Below are 17,720 nucleotides of genomic sequence, written 5' to 3'. Positions count from 1 at the left end.
TCATTGTTCTTAAAGTTGAGAGACCGGGTAGGTGACACCGAATGCAGACCGCCCCTGCCGCCCCCACTTTGCTACGCCACTGCACGCAAAACCTTGTGTTTATAGTCATTGCATGCCATGGTGCGACGCCATCTTGTCTGGAGTAGATTACCAAATCGTTGGTTCATACTAAAAATTACGTGAACAACTTCATGTATGGCAATCAAAGATTATAACAACTCACTAAAAACATTCAAAAATCTTTTTACTGGAGTTTCGACTTGGATGTTTTTGAAAAATATATATTAATTCTATACGGCAAGCCGGTTTCCTCACGATGATTCCCTTCCCCGTTCGAACCAATGTTAAATGTGCACATAGACCATTAGTGCACAGCCGGGGATCGAAACAACAGCCTCAGAGATGAGAGTCGCTAAAGCACTAGGCAATCCTATGTAAAATTATACGTATTAATTATTTAACACAATTTTGCACGCCATTGTAGCAGATTTTTGCAAATTTAGATTGTACCACCATAATATTTTTATACATTCGTGCATCATTTAAGTCTTAATATTGAAATAGCATCACAAATAAACCTTTTTATTAAAATCTAATTAACGTACTATGTACATATAATACTTGGAAATAATTTACGTCGGAAGCGACTATGTAATGAGAAATTGCGGATTCACTGATGAGTCAGCATGTTAATTGAAATGTATTGTTTTGTTAATTAAAACTAAATTTAACTCGGGATTCGTAAACTTAAATGAAATCTTAATTATGTTGCGAGGATATATATAACTAATTCATAAGATATAGTATCTTTAATTTTCCAAATTTCATCTACAAAAAACTAATCTAGAAATTCAGGCACCTTTCGTTTCAATTCTTCGCGAATATATTAAAGGAATTATGGATGAATTTCAAAGAAAGCATTGTCATGTCAATATGTTATCTAATTACATGTATCTGCTGACTTGCTGGTAATTTTTATTGAATTTCAATTTTTTGTGAGCAGTGTTGGCCTAGTCGCTTCAGCGTGCGACTCTCATACCTGAGGTCGTAGGTTCGATCCCCGGCTGTGCACCAATGGACTTTCTTTCTATGTACGCATTTAACATTTGCTCGAACGGTGAAGGAAAACATCGTGAGGAAACCGCATAATATCTTAGACCCAAAAAGTCGACGGCGTGTGTCAGGCACTGCAGGCTGATCATCTACTTGCCTATTAGATTTAAAAAAATGATCAGGAAACAGATTTAAAAACAATTATTCAAATAAATGTTTTTGTATTTATAAATTTAGACCCTATCTCGTCAACTAGTTTTTTTATCCTTAATTGTTTTGCATATAAGCTCATTTTCATAGAAATGAGATCTAATACGAAACAACCCTACATATCACGTGCCTATATTATAATAATATTATCATTATAGGAGTGAATAATAAATTAGTTGGCTCTTTCCCTAATTTGTTTGGTCATTTTTCATACATTTTCTTCGAGTCATCGCTTAGTAATCTTAATTTATTACATCCTTGGACCATATAGATTATTATTATTCATCTTATATGTAGTGCGCACTAAATCATTGAGGTCGTTGGTTCGATCTTCGACTATGCATACTTTCAATCTGCGTATTTAACATTCACTCGAATGGTGAAGGAAAAGATCAGAAAACTGGCCCTTAGACCCAAAACCTCGTGTGTTAGAGGAGTCTGCTCAAATACTTGCCTATGGTCATGAAACAGATACAGAAATCTGATGCCCAGACCCAAAAATGTTCTAGCGCCACGGGTATTATAATTAATAATGGCGCCTGGTGAAAATATATCTGTAAATATGAATTACTAGCTGACCCGGCTTACTTCGTTCCGCCTAATAGTCAAATAATTTCGTGTTAACTTATTTCATTTAACGATTTCATTTAGGTAAATAATACAAGTTTTCTTGCAAATACAGAATTTTTTTATTGCTTGCCATTGCGAAAGAAGAATTGCAGTAACACATTAGGCCTCTTCTCTCTAGAGCCAAAATTGCGATACTGCATATTATATCATTTTCTGATATTCAACATTTTTTGATGAGGTAACACATGTCTTCCTACAACATTAAAACCTGGTTAGGCATCTTATTCACCTCAAGATCGGAATTTCTTGAACTGACACGAATTCGATGTAAAATGGATTTATTTATTTAATTATAAGTAATCTAACAGCTTATATTTATACATATTATAATACAAAATACTAAGACAATACAGAAAGCCAAACAGATTACATAGATAAAAAAATTATGTAAAAAACAGAAAACAAGCAAGCGCATTAAAAGACAAAGATACAATAATAAAAAAAAAACAAAAGAATAAATTAAAAATACCGAAATTTGACATTTAACAGCAACAAATAATACTAAGAATTTAAAACTACTACTCAAAAAAATCAGAGTCTTCACGCTTCTCCAAGTACTTCTTGACATCTCTCTTTTTGAGATGGAAAAGATCAATGTCCTGATTATGGTTGTCATAGTTCGATAAAACCCCACCTTCTTTACATGATTGAAATTTCGGGAGCTGCAACTAAAACTAACATATCAAATCTTCAAATTGCTCAAAATAAAGTAATAAAATCTTTTTCATTACCCATACTTAACTTCCACACAAAAAATCTACACAGAAACAAAACTGATGAATATAAAACAATTATTTCAATACAATACCAGCTTATTAATCTATAAAAATTTAAATGACTACATACACACTAACATTACATTCTCTAAAATAAATCAAATTCAAAAGCGCAGTTCACGACGCCCTCATAATTTAATTCTACCTAAGTATAGAACCAATTACGGCAAAAAAACATTGAGCGTTGGTGGAGTACTGGGGTATAATAGACTCCCAAAAAATGTAAAAAGTGCAGGCAGCCTAGCAATATTTAAATTAAGATTAAAAGACCATCTATTGAGTCATCCCAATCTACGGAAATTAAAGTTAATCCAAGTTCTACCAAGTTTCTTTTTTTTCTTTTTTTTTCAAATTGCAACGTTAGCATATAAGTGTTCTCATGTAAGTGACTAATGTCTATTATGAGAATAAATGTCTTTAAAGCTAAACTCGAAACATTGACGAATTATGCAGGTAATTCGACTTCGTACGAGGCACACTGAACAATTTAGAGTATCATATAAAATGATACGTAGTTTTGTCAACAGATGGCACCACATGCTATTTGCGTTCGTTAAATTAATTAACTTATTGTTATTCGATTACTTATCCGATATTTTATTACTTATTCTGCTATTCGGAGAGGAGAAGAATTCACCACAAAAGAGATAACTAACATCTGTACAGCCAATCTTAAGTTTATAAGTGGTGTAACTAACACGACTTTGTTTTATACATTTAGATGTGTATTAATAAAAACTAAGCGGAAAGCGATTTCATGTTAAATTAAACATTATTTATTGGAGAATTCTAAGTACTAACAGTTCAATTTACACAAAAAAATATTTGATTACATTTAAATAGTAAATCAAAAGGCAAACACATAAACGGGTGTAAACTTCAGGTCCCGGACATTGACCCCGGAAAACAAAACTTCTGTGACGTAATGCGCAGACATTTTCTGGTTAAGCTAAAGCAAGCAATATATTATATATTTGTAAATATGTATGCTTATTAATATGAATAAAAAGCATACATATTTACAAATATATAATATATTGTTAATTTGAACGAAAGTTTTACATTCCGATTAATTATAAATCACAATTAACCAAATTAAAATTCCTATATGACTGATTGTGATGGACCTTCAAGATTACAACGTTGTTTAAAGGCTGGCAACGCACTCGCAAGCCTTCTGGTATTGAGAGTGTCGTTATCACTAACAGGTGTTGAGCCTCCTGAAAGTTTCTATGATAAAATAGGCAAATGTCGTCTTAATTATCATAATGTCATAATATTAAGAACACTTAATTATAATTGTCAAAAGCTATGGTCTTAATACTCTCCTTGTAAAGTCTTGGTAAAAAAATACCAAGGTAATCTCCATATATTACGTGGATAATTGTAATCAGTGAACTATATTTAGATAGAAGCAAATTAATTCTATTTATAAGCAAAAACATTGATATGAATAGCATTCAAGTCATCGTTATCATTGCAAACAGCTTTGTGATGTTATGTGTATAAATCAAACGGAAGGAAATGTGGACAGGGCTGCCAATACAAGTAGCTGATTAAAAATAAAGTCTTAAGAACGTAGTACATGACGAAGGCAGCATCTATTCTAAAAAAAAAGACTTACTATAAAGATAACGATTATCTAGTTGATAAAAGGGCCTGGGACTAGTGCTAGGCAGGCTACTTCAATATGTGATATTTGTTTTAAAACAAGTGTGGTTTGATGATTTGCTATTTTAAATGCTATTTTAGGCCTAGACCCTCTGTCTTCTTTGCCGATGAGTAGAGATACCTATTCAAATTTAATGAGGTGATACCTGTATCTTATATTTCAAAATGAATATAATTTATTTTAATATTTTTTGATTTAGCCTTAGCCCTTTTTCCAATTTTTCACGCAATAGAAACTTTCTTCAGGATTCAAGGAATAAATAGTATGCTTTTGTTTTCTTTCTGCTCTTTTTTACCTCTCAAAGTGTAATTTTGTGTTGTTCCCACGAGAATATAGTTGCTCCTATTTCACCATGCCTCTTGCTGATAGAGGATCTTTGGGTTTGGGACAAATCTTTGTTTTTAATTTATATAATTATTATTTATACTTACTTAATATATCATGTTGTATTGGTTGTAGCTTCTTACAAATGTTTAAAGATAGTTTATTGCCAGTTCTTCTCTTCCGTTCTACATGCTTGATTTAAAAACTGGCAGTTAATGTTAAATTAGAAGCATGTAATGTATACCTCTTTTTTTGACGTTCATAAGTGTTACCTGAATATATGATTTTTGGACTTAGGTTTGACTTTGACTAATCAAACTGAATATAAAATACTTCAGGTGGACTGCTCCAAGAGCCCGTGAGTGCCACACCTTCGGATTTTAATAATAGCTGAAAAGCTATAATTATTTTAATTACATTAATTAATTAATGAATTATTAATTATAAAATTAATTTATTACCTAGTACAGGTAAGAATGCTCCCCACCCATGAAGTTGAGGCAACGGTGGCTTTCGCAGGTAACAAAGGTGTATAAAATTCCATCTCAAATTTATCACACCTAGCGTTCAAAAGCAGAGGACTCTCTCATAGGCACCCATACAAACAGCGGCTTAAAAAATTTAACATGCTTTCACTGTACGATCGGAGGACTTTAGCCGGTGTTACCTTTTTACATAAATTGCTGCATAATCATATACAGAGCAGTGACCTCTTACAGGGTATTAAAATTGTAGTCCCATACTCGTTCCCTAGGTCTAAAATCATCAATATTCTCCAAGTTCCTTCTGCCAAAACCAACCTAGGAGTTCAGGCACCTCTCGTTCGAATTCTTCGCGACTGTAATCCGGAACTGGATATATTCGGTAGTGGGCTGATCGGTTTTAGAAAAAGCATTGTTGGGTGCCTTTCTCAAACCTGTAGGTACGCTAACTAGCTACGTACGTAATTCGCAGTTTACTGATGATTTTTCTTTTTCTCTATTTTAAGTTCCAACATTCTTTGTAATTTTATTTTATTTTATTATGTAATTATCTTATCTTGTTTATGTTTTTAGTTGTATTTTTTTTAATACCTATTTTTAGCATAACTTATGTTTACATGTATTGTCGTACATATTAGATATAAGATTTTATAAAATTATCAGTGCATTTAGTAATATGTATGATGTTGTAGACTTGATAAATAAATAAATCACAAAATAAAACTGTTTTTTTTATATATTTGATTCAGAATATCAAAACTCGCGTTGCGCATTGCCAGACAGTATGGTTGCAACCCTCTGCCGGACACCCTTAAACTATTATAATTTATAATTATACTTACGTTAGATTATAAAATCGAAATTTTATATATAATTTTTTGGGGGCCTATTAATCTATGTTTACATAATAGCGGAACAGATTCGACGGTTCCATCATCTTGCCAGACATATTCAAGCGGTATTTTGAGTTTTTCATGAATTACATTTTTCATTTACATTTCACTTCAGTGAGCAAGAAGCGTATATACAGTCTTATTTTCGTATATATATTTTAATTATTTATATATAAAAACGAGTTTATTAGTTACTTTGTCATCATAAAACTTATTTTGTTTATTTTAAAATATCGAAAGCCTTTTGATATTTTGCGAACACGAACGAACAATTGCAGTCAAAATTAGAAAAAAAATTTCAATTCGCTGTCATACTATTAGTTTAATATATATGTATTTATTCACACTTAGTTACCTCTATAATACATATAAAAACAGATTGCATAAGGAAACGGACGGCTATATAAACCAAAAGTCTTTAATTTCCTACTAATAAACAATAATTGAATATCAATTTTAATTTGTTATATATAACACATTAAGTTAATAGATACAAATTTTAAACCCCTTTTACAAGTATAAGCCTCGCCGGCTTACATAATCACTGTAACCCCAGGACTTCAACTAAATAATTATCGTCTCTTTTCATCACGGGTGAGCACAACTCAACAGAAATTTATCATATTATTAGTTAATATTAGTATTTTTTTTTGTTTATTTTGTGCCCGTTTCTTTAGTTTTTCTTTTGATTATAGCTTAAGTTCTAATGTAATTGATGTGTATGTGTAAGTGTGTTTTTTTGATGTCATATTTCCTTGTTTTTTTTAGGCATACACATTGTTTTAGAATGTATATATAAATAAATAAATAAACAAAAGAATGCAATTAGACAGTGTCGCTTCATAAAGGACATTATCAATGGCGGGATCGTAATGCTTACGTCAGATCCGCCGTATCCGGCGAGACATTCTGGCGACCGCCAGCCACTCAGAGTGTATTCGTAATTCAGAGAGAGCGGTCGGCCGGTCGATATCGGCTGCGTTTCGTTGTCTCGCGATGACTGAAGTGCTTAAACGTGGATTCAGTGTTTGTGTGTGATGATGTGTTGTTCTGGTATCGGTTAAGATGCGTGAGGGTGTAACGTTTGCGGTGCTGGCTTTTCTGGCGGCCGCGGGCGCCTGCCCTGGCCCATTGCCCCAGGGTTGCGCCTGCACAGATGGTGGCACTCGGCTGACCTGCCGTTCCGCTGGGCTGCAGCATCTACCACCTATGAATGAACGGTTGATTTCTGTGTAAGTTGAATATATTTGTAAAGGAAAAATACTATTAAAAGTGCACAAAATGAGGACGAAAAAGCTCAGACAAGCTTAACGTCTTAAGGCTTTTAATCGTCATTAAAAGCTTCACGTTATTGCTAAAATCACTTAGTTATCCTTCGCAATATATTTCAACTTTAATTAAATTAAAGATATATATAATAAATTAATTGACTTGAGACGTATATAATTGTTAATTAATAATTTATTGCCAAATCTCGTGTTAAGAACGTAGTAACTGCAAGGAGTTAAAATACATTACGAAGGAAGCATTTTTAACTTAATTTTATGATTAACTAGACAGTAGCCGGTCTTGACATATATTTTTTTTAATAAAAACTGCACTCACAATGAATGTAACTTTATCTTTATAAGTTTTAAAACGAAATTGTCATGTCATTTTTTCAAACCCATGACCCAAAAGGTGAGAATCGTATTGCCACTAAGCTAACAACCCTTTTTTTCCGCGTTGTAACACGCGTTTAACGCGTTAGTCGATTAGCACGCGATGTGTCAAGTTTATAATCACGGGTCTTAATTATGATTAGGTTTATACAGTAATTATATATTTTTATGAGTTAATCGTCTAAAGCAGTGTTAACGTGTGGGCCACACCCCATAATTTGATTAATCATTATTTGAATATCACTTTTTGGAAATTTTGTTTCGTTAACAATTTCCTAGTAATTTCTTCCTGAATTCCTATCCTTTATGTATCGTATTTGCTTATTATTAAAGTCATATATATATGTATATATAGGGGCATGGCACTATTTTAAATGAAAATACAATTTAAATCTGATAAGTTTAGGAATTCATCTCCACTCTAAAGCCGTTATAATAATTTAATAACGTCATAATCAAAATCATTTTGTACAGTTTGTTGTAAAAACGAATACAATTTCCATATAAGGAGTGGTTAAATGAATTAGTTCTGTGTCGAGTGTAAAAGTCACTATTTGTTTTAAAATCGCATATTTCTTTTTATACATACAACAAGGCTTCAAGAGTACGTTGACCAGTCAATAAATAAATAAAATAAAAAATATAAAAAATAATGGTTTTAAGAAAAAAAAAATTTTATTTTATTTTATTTATTTAACTAATTTTGCTAATTTTGAGTTTGTGAGAGAATTAACCTTTGGTGGCCGCCCGTCACCTATTAATAATAACCTACTTACTTTTTGTTTCTTTCATATGTATATTATGGTAGCGAAGTATAAATAAATAAAAGCATAAACAATCATGGCACACTTGAAGCCAATATGAGCCCTTTGGTTGTTACCACACTCAAATTGTAATTTAACATTCTCGATCCCGATAATGTCCAACTTAAGTGCCACTTAGATTGAAGAACTCTTTAATTAGTCAAGTGTTTGACGTGACAACGTCTTATGATTCGATGGAGCCGGCTGCACCCACGAAAAAACATGACGCATGCGGCGTTACTTCGCTCTGAGGCGTTCCATTTAAGGTTTGAAGTGCAAGCGAGAGTGCGGAACGAGCGACAAAGAGGCAAAATCGGCGAGTTCGGCAGCTTTCGTTCTTTAAAAAATTGACACAATTGTATTTATTACAAATAAATGTAAATTGATCAATTAAATTGTGATTTCCATTTACCTCCTCTATATCCATACAAAATATCTATCAAACAGATAAAATTAAAATTTTCTTTTGAAAAATGCAATCATTCCATCAGTACTTTCTCATACGTTGTCGCATTCAACTATCGTCTGTAAACCGACTTTACAGACAACCGATTTTTCGTTAATACGGCGTCGCAACCCCTAATTTTATATTAGTTATAAGCTCATGTTTTACACGATTAAATTTGACGCCCAGCTTCAAAGAAAGTGCCGAAATTAACGATAGAAATTGCAATACGTAGTAATATCGTGATATAGTTTATATAGGGCACAGACGGCTAAGCAATAAAATAGTTCTCGTAAAACCTATATGTTGTCCTGGAATTCTATCGCAATACATACAAAAACGTTTTACAAAAATTATAATTTGTATGAAATCCTGAAGTTTTGTTTTTTTTTATCGGCAAAAGCTTGCCAACGCTCGGCAGTGTTACATTGTTAAAATAACCACAAAATACAATATTAAATGTGAAAAGCACTTATAGGCAAACAAAAAATACACGAAGAGATGATACAAATATGTATTGCTGACTTCACAAGAGTTGCTTGCTATATTGTTAGATTATTAGATTTAGGAATATAAGTTTATTTTTTTAATGTTTTTTATGTAGAATAGTTGGTGTGGGAGTTTAGACTGTTAAGATAGAAAAATGTAGTGAAATAAATAAATAAAGTATTAAATAAAACAATAAAAATAACAAAATCTAAACAAATATCGATTTTAATATGTGTGGTGAGTAGCTATTGGCATCCTAGCTAGCTCAGTATCAAAATGCTTAATCTGGACATCGGTGAGCTTTGACCTTTGTTTAAAACATGACCCACGATAGTTTTCTGACATCTAAAACAATGGCGCTGCAACGAATAATAATAATAATAATCTTTATTTAATTGATTGAATGCTCTCTGTTTCTTGATAATTTTTTATCGAAAAATGGCAAGTAGGTAGGATTTGGTATCCTACTGGTATCCTAACGATGTTTTCCTTTACCAGTTCCCGAGTCTCTTTCACTGTCGTGAAAGGACCTCATGGTAGAGAATCAAATGATCGAATTCTAGACTTCGGTTTCTTCTTGGGTACTAATATTATTAATTCATAAAATTGTTCAAAACGAAATAAAATTACGAAAAATAACTAAATAATCACCGTTCGCGTAACGCTAGTAAACTCGCAAACGAACTACTGATTGAACTATATATATTTCATTTACTGGCTATATGAGAAAGAGAGAAAGAAAATGTGCGCGCGCACTGCTGTCTCTTGCTTATATCCCTCAATCAACTTCCGTTCGCCTTTCCCGATCACACTTTTCGTAACGCGTTCGCCAGCTTACTCCCCAAGTCAATCGTGCGTAAAGAAGTTTCACTTGAAACTAGATCTGTGAAGTATAGAAAGAAATTTGCAAATGCTGGTTTATTCATATCACTCATGCGAGGTACATCTTTATAATAAACTACAAAAGACATACACAAACGCTAACACATATAATATAATCTCGCTAAAATACTCAAATGTTTTGTTTTATATATTAACGGATGTCGAGGCAAAATACGAAATTCCATCTGTATCACCTTGACATCCGTCGTTCCACCTTGCTATGCACCGCAAGAACGTCTTTCCTCACAAGGGTTGCCTGGAAGAGATCGCTTGTTAGCGATAAGGCCGCCCGTTGCATCCCTTATAGTTTTTATGTATTGTGTTATTTGTGTTTCTTTGCAACGAAGTGTGAATAAATAAAAATAAATAAGTAATAATTTTTATTGTATTATACCGTTTGTAAATGTTGGAACCTTTTTGTAAATATTATGTATTACATCTTTGGCTATATTTTAAGTGTGATTGTTTGTTTTATGCCATATATGGTCATCCGTTTCTTTGTTCATTTTTTTATTTCATAGACAAGTAACACAGCTTGGTTTGGAAATATTAAATTTGTTTCCTTATTTTCTATTCTTACTGTACGTGTCAAGGCATACTATTTGCTCATTTACAAACGTGATGATGCATATGATGCCCTGGCTGTACACTTGGATCACTTATGAGCATGACAATTCCTAAGTAGTCGGAGTCACCTCCCGAGAGTATAGTCGGACGCAGGCACTCTCTTCATCTGCAATTAAATAAATCATGGGAGTTACACCCCGAGAGCATATACATACAAATCAACAACTCAGGTGGACCCAGTTTCCTAACTTACCTACAGGTCTTCTTTGCTGATGAGTAGGGGTGTCTACCGAGACAAATTTAATGACGTAATTTGTATTCGTATTTGTATTGTATTCGTAATTTTTTAAGGCAGACGAACATACAAACATGACCAATGACCAATAGCATATATTCTACGGTTTTTACAACAAAAACATTTTAATAAGGCTTTTAAGGAAGGCACTCGACCTCGACATATCCGGCGTTAACGAAATCGTCTTGAGGTCGCAATTTTTTCCTCAAATCCGAAAAGGAAAATCGAATCGGTTCAAGGAGACTGCAATCGATCACGTTGCGCAAGAGTACAAAAACTTTAAGATTAATTACTTCATTAAGGGCCTGTTTCACAATGTCCGGATAAGTTCCAAATAAGCTATTTGTTACTTATTGGTATGATAAATAGTAATTTTGCGTTTCACGACTGTCAGATAGCGCTATACGTCATGAAATTCGAAGTATCTTATTTGGAACTTTTATCTTTCGAATAATTTATGTGTTGCATAGCTATTTGGCACTTTATCCATACATTGTGAAACAGGCCCTAAAACACGCCCCGCTTGACCGGAGCTCACGAACTGTCCTCAAAATTAAAAATAAGTTTATTATGGAATATAAGATACAGGTATTACTTATTCCACGTCATTAAATTTGAACCTGTAGGCATCCCTACTCATCGGCATCTTCGAATCTACATCGAACCTACTTCCTTTTTTATATCGTCCATTGTCTTATCTCTGTACCAGCATTTTTAAATACACCTTTAAATCAGGAAACCACATAATTAATTATACTCTATTAACGAAAATTACGCGTGAAATCGTCGAGAATTTCCATAATTTAGTGCTCGGAAAATTAATTATGTTTATACTAATTATCTTCGTTAAACGATATTTTGGGTGGAATGATGCATTGTTTTCCTTTAAATTATTAAGAACATAAAGATTTTGTATCCTAGAAAAATATACAAATAGGTCCATATGAAATTGACGTTTTTTATGGGAGAAAAAAAAAAGTCGTTTTTTATAGTAGGTATATATTTCATTAATCTAACCCATCACAGCTTAGATTTTTACTTTGCAAGAAGTAATCCAACTCTCAAACAGCCGATTTCAATGAATGTTTCGTGTTACATATTTTTAGATTTATAATATAACTAAAATATTAAGTAAATAAAGTTTCTTTGCCTCTTCACAATATTGCATTTTACGTTTTTGCATGCAGGTTTCGTGTGAGACTTTGAAAGTCTACGGTAACAGAGCCGACAATCGCGGACAGAAATTACTATGACTAAACTAAACTAATAGAAAAAAATGAAGTATGAGTGTTTCTAGATTATTAATATACCCCTAGGTGATAATGATTATATCTTTTTTATTTTATCGTTATAATCTTTGAGACAATTTTGTTATTTTTATGATTTGACATTAACAAAACATTAACTATCTCTCTTCTACCACAAAATGTTTGATCCCTTTAATAGCAATATTAACACTGCATTTGTGGCAAACGTTTGCCCAGTCAGCAAGTGTGTAAATAAATATTACCTCAAAACCATTTTACCCTTTCATACTTCAAGATAGCTGAAATGAAAACTCGGCCATCTTTACAAAGTTTGAGAGACTTTTCTAATCTCTTCAATGTTCCAAGCCCCATTTCTAAAACAATAAAACTAGAACACGACACTTTAGATATTTAAACGTGAACTTTTTTGTATCAGAGATGTTTCATGTTAAGATATAAATTCAGATAGATTTCTAAAAATATAACCAATATGCACGAAATACTAATATTTTTCTAAACTGGCTTTGACTTAATGTTCCATGAACCATGGGGCAAGGACGTCTTTTTTTATAGAACAGGGGGCAAACGGGCAGGAGGCTCACCTGATGTTAAGTGATACCGCCGCCCATGGACACTCTCGATGCTAGAGGGCTCGCGAGTGCGTTACCGGCCTTTTAAGAATTACTGCCGTCCAAGTCCTTCCGGCACTCTGCCTCTTTGAACTGCGCCCCAGCACGGTTTCCTCCTTTCTAGCGGCTGCTTAGAGATATGTAAGCAAGTGTGCAAATAAATATTACTTTATATAATTTTATTATTCTTTATTACTCAAGATGTCATATGAAAAATGGTGTAATAGTTACGTTGTGTAAAAGAAAAAAACTTGGCGATTAAAAAGAGTGGCCGAGAGTTTATTGCCAGTTCTTCTCTCTTTCAGTCCGTTCTACACTCTTGATATTAGAACTGGAAGTAAATGTAAAGTTTACATTGTGTTATCTAAATAAATAAATGATTTTGAATATGGAATTTTTTGAATTCTGCCAGTGGTAATGAACTCTTTCTTAACGCCAGGATTTGTATTTAAGTTAAATCATTATGAATTAATCAAGGTTTAATTATAATATATGAACAATTCTGAGATTAGCTGAATTTTCTCTGTGGTAGCTTAAAATGCTAGATTGACATTTGTAATCCGTCTTATACGTTAACTTGAATGAATTTAAGTTCACGAACTTTCATAGTCGGAGAGCTGATGGATTATCTTAGATGAGCTTATTTCGTCTGTGAGTTATTGACTTGTCCCCCTAGATGGGGCAGAGGGCATCCACAGTAAGTCTCCATCGCGTTCGGTCCCCAGTACTCTTTGCCTCATCTGCAACTGCGGTTTGTCTGGGACACCAACGCTTCTACTTTCTTGTGTGTTCCAATCAATCCCCTATCTTCAATCTAGGTATATCAAAATCCTAATAAACCTAATCTAAAGATTGCATAGATTGTTTAACTCATAGTTAAATTAGTTAATCTTTCGAAATATTACTACTTTAGTTTTACCTGTATTAAGTTTATAAAAAAGCAAATTGGCTTTAAAAACGTTTAGATCTTATAAATCTCTTACACTCCAGGATATAATGTACACTGGATGTAAATTATGTGTAACGAAATGAAGAATTTTAGAAATTGAAACTGAATCAATGCGTGCTTAGCCAGCAGTTCAAGCGACGCATGTGAAAATGGATAAGCCACCGTGGAGTGGAAGGGATACCAATAATAATAATAATTTATATAGAATATAGTACAAAATGTTAAGGTGGTACAATCGTAAATCGTTTGCATATTTCGCCACAGACAGTGGCACGCAAAATCTTAATTTACATTTTACATTATTAGTTACAGTCAATTCTTATATTATCTGTATCGTATACATCATATTTTTATTAAATTTGTATCAATTACAATGTCTCACGCAAATAATAATCATTTGTAGAATTTTTAAATACATTTTTTCCAAAAGTAATGCACTAAGTCGCTTTTTAAAGACTCTTTTGAAAATTGCACCAAGTCGCTTTTTATAATCCCATATTAATTTTAATAAACATAAAAATACATATTTGTTTAGCCGAAGTATTTAAAGTTCGGCAGACTTGACTGCGCTCGAGTGGACAGAAAGAGAAGAAGACCAGGAAAACGAACGTAAATGTTTTAAAGCATCCTTTGTTCAGGCGGGAGACAGGACACAGGATTTTTTATTAATAATGAAGTAGAATGTGTAAGAATTCCTGTATTTAGGACACTCCTTGATGAAACTAGAAATTAATTAGATTTCTCGCTAGGCTTGGCAACGTCACACACTTGGCGTCCGCTTTCAGACCATAATATAATTCCGCCTAAAAAGATATTAGCTGTCTTCAGAATTCTACTTGAGTTAATTCTGTAATACCACGGTGAAGCCGTTTTCAAGTGAATCTTGTCATAGAGGCGTTAATGATTTTTAAAGATGCATAGATTTTATCGCGGGCTTTAAGGCGGCGACCGAATCAAGAAATTCCGTCACGAAAATAAACGTAACACACGTTTGACTTTGCAGGTGCGGTAGAGTGGGACAGAACGCATACTGTGTATTCACATCTATCTGACGAGGCCTTTTAAGAATTGGTACGCTCTTGACCCTAAGTCGAATTGGTTCGGAAATATTTTAGAGGGCAGCTTATTCCACAAAGTGGTTGTGCGCGGCAAAAACTGCCATGAAAAAAAATTAATTACTGTTCTTACTTATTACTTTCCATAATGTAGTATATTATATCAGAGATAGTTTAATATGCTGATGATCATATCCTTTATCCGATGTAATTTTCGTTCGAAGTAAAATTCTTTTTCTTTATTGTTCTGAGTACGCTCTGCGTAAAGCAAAAAAAAAAACAAAAAACGTGTCTATGGGTAAATAGCAGAGTAAAAACAAAATAAGACTCAAAAAAGGTTCTTAGTTCTTGTTTCATGTTCAAAGCTTGTTGTAAATATCGATGCAATGTGGGTGGTAGTTATCAGTGAAACGCAGGTCTAGGATGTCTATTTATAGACTGGGGTGGGAAATGCACCCCAGACCCCCGGATTACACCCCATTCATACGCAAGGCCACGCCCTATTTACAGAAAAAATATTAAAGTGCAAAATTAAATAAGAATATTTACGTTCAATTTTCAATTATTGCTAAACTGACTTTCAAAATGTAGCTAACTCCACATTAAAAGAAACGAAATCTTGCCTTTTATGATTATAATCAATGATCGTAATAAAACTTTTATTATTTTTCTATAATTAGTCAGGGGACGTTGTTGTAGTCGACAAGCGACAAGCGAGTGGGAAAATTATCTAACGTGCGAAGTGAAAATAAAAAACGCATCATGCAAGACCTTTACCAGCCTTTCATACCTATGTACATAACATAATATATTAGCTATATAACTTATATATTATATTTTAGTAAATATAAAATGTACATGAAACAAGCCTACTCCTGAATAAATCCTGTAAATGAAACTTAGGGTCCTTCAAGAGCGTTCGAATTCTTAAAAGGACGGCAACGCAATCGCGAGCCCTCTGGCATTGAGAGTGTCCATGGGCGGCGGTATCACTTAACATCAGGTGAGCCTCCTGCCCGTTTGCCCCCTGTTCATGAAAAGACAATTAATAATATAATAAGGAACTAATTTTTAATGAATAAATTATACTTAATACATTTAAACTTTTTTACATAATTTTTTCATTTAATCTTTGATTACTACCGAAACATATTGGTCCAATTTGAAAAATACAGCAGCGTTTATATAAAAGAAAAAGAAATGAGAGGCGCCTTTTTAGTTCTGGGCCTCAGATTTCTGTATCTGTTTCATGATCATTTTTCAATCTAATAGGCAAGTAGGTGATAAGCCTGTGCCTGACACACGCCGTCGACTTTTTGGGTCAAGCCATCCTCACTATGTTTTCGTTTATTCGTATTTTTATTTTTTACTAGCTGCCCCTGCGAACTTCGTTTCGCATCTACTTTTTTAGTACATACCAACACATGGAGCATTTGCTATGCTACCCCATAGACATTTTTCTCTCCATAAAAACCTTTAGAGTACAAGGAATAAATAAAAAATCTGATTTCCGATTGTTGCGATTAGCTATTTAATTTTACTGAAATATATTAACGATACCTTAGTATTATATTTATATTATATACATTATTGAATTGAAAAACAATTACATTGTGCAAACATGATCGTTATCGCCTGCATATCAGATATTCTTCATTGATATTTTAATGCGTCCGAAAATTGGACGCCATGTTGTCGCTACAGACCCGGCTAAATGTGTTTTAACGCCCGAAAACAATTATTAATCCACAATCTTAGATAGAAAACAATTTGAGATTGTGGATTGTTAGACCATGACAGTCGATCGATCTCCTATCTGCATCCCAACAACCAAACCCTACGAAGACAATCCATTTTTGGCGACAGATATTATGCAATCTCTTCGCTCTTTACACTCATATTTGATAATCAATATACAGCAAATAAAGTAAATAAAGCCGTAACAATAATATTAAAATACACATGTCTATGTTTAAAACATATCAAATAGGGTTTTAATTACTTTAAAAACTGGTGGTTAATATCTTAAGATATGATATTGGCACAGTTGAACTGTCATTCACATCCACATACACCGATCCGACCTACCATGGATAGCTTGTATCGACATATGGCTATTACCATCCGTCGATTGGTTATTGGCAGACTTTTATCAATATTTGGATTAAGATTTCTATCTCAGATGGTCAAACTCAAAGTTAACATTCAACTTTTTCAGTCTGTGCAAATTTATAAAGTATTAACTAAGTTTTAATCGTTTTAATTTTTCTAAACTTAGCCCATTAACTGAAACGCCATTAACAAAACTTCGTTTAACTTGATTTATCTTGTCAGATGATAAACAATTCGTTAATGTTTTTAAACAATCTCTCACTGTAAAGTGTTAGGGTTGCCTGGAAGAGATAGTTATCGTTGTTAGCGATAAGGCCGCCCGTTGCATCCCTTGTAATTTTTATGTATTGTGTTATTTGTGTTTCTTTGCAACGAAGTGTGAATAAATAAATAAAAATAAATAAAGCACTTAAAAAAGTGTAATGGTTGCAGCTTACAAACGTTGTGTAAAAGAAACTTGGCGATTAAAAAGCGTGGCGGAGAGTTTATTGCCAGTTCTTCTGTTCCGTTCTACGCCCTTGATTTGAAAACTGGCAGTAAATGTAA

General features: G+C 33.2%; 1 protein-coding gene across 2 annotated transcripts in view; it reads left to right on the top strand.

The window, feature by feature from the left end:
* The first annotated feature begins 6,985 nt into the window (after positions 1–6,985).
* The window catches only part of LOC110998260 (lutropin-choriogonadotropic hormone receptor), a 105,886-nt gene continuing 95,151 nt past the window's right edge, over positions 6,986–17,720 (top strand). For both annotated transcript variants that reach the window (XM_022266813.2, XM_022266812.2), the window contains exon 1: positions 6,986–7,272. In XM_022266813.2, coding sequence (XP_022122505.2) covers positions 7,106–7,272 — 167 coding nt within the window. In that variant the 5' untranslated portion in view covers positions 6,986–7,105. The remainder of the gene's footprint in view (positions 7,273–17,720) is intronic.

The sequence above is a fragment of the Pieris rapae genome, chromosome 23 (genome assembly GCF_905147795.1).
Source record: "Pieris rapae chromosome 23, ilPieRapa1.1, whole genome shotgun sequence".
In the NCBI taxonomy this organism is placed as follows: Eukaryota; Metazoa; Arthropoda; class Insecta; order Lepidoptera; family Pieridae; genus Pieris; species Pieris rapae.
The sequence above is the reverse complement of the archived record's forward strand: the minus strand, read 5'-3'. Positions and strand labels throughout refer to the sequence as shown.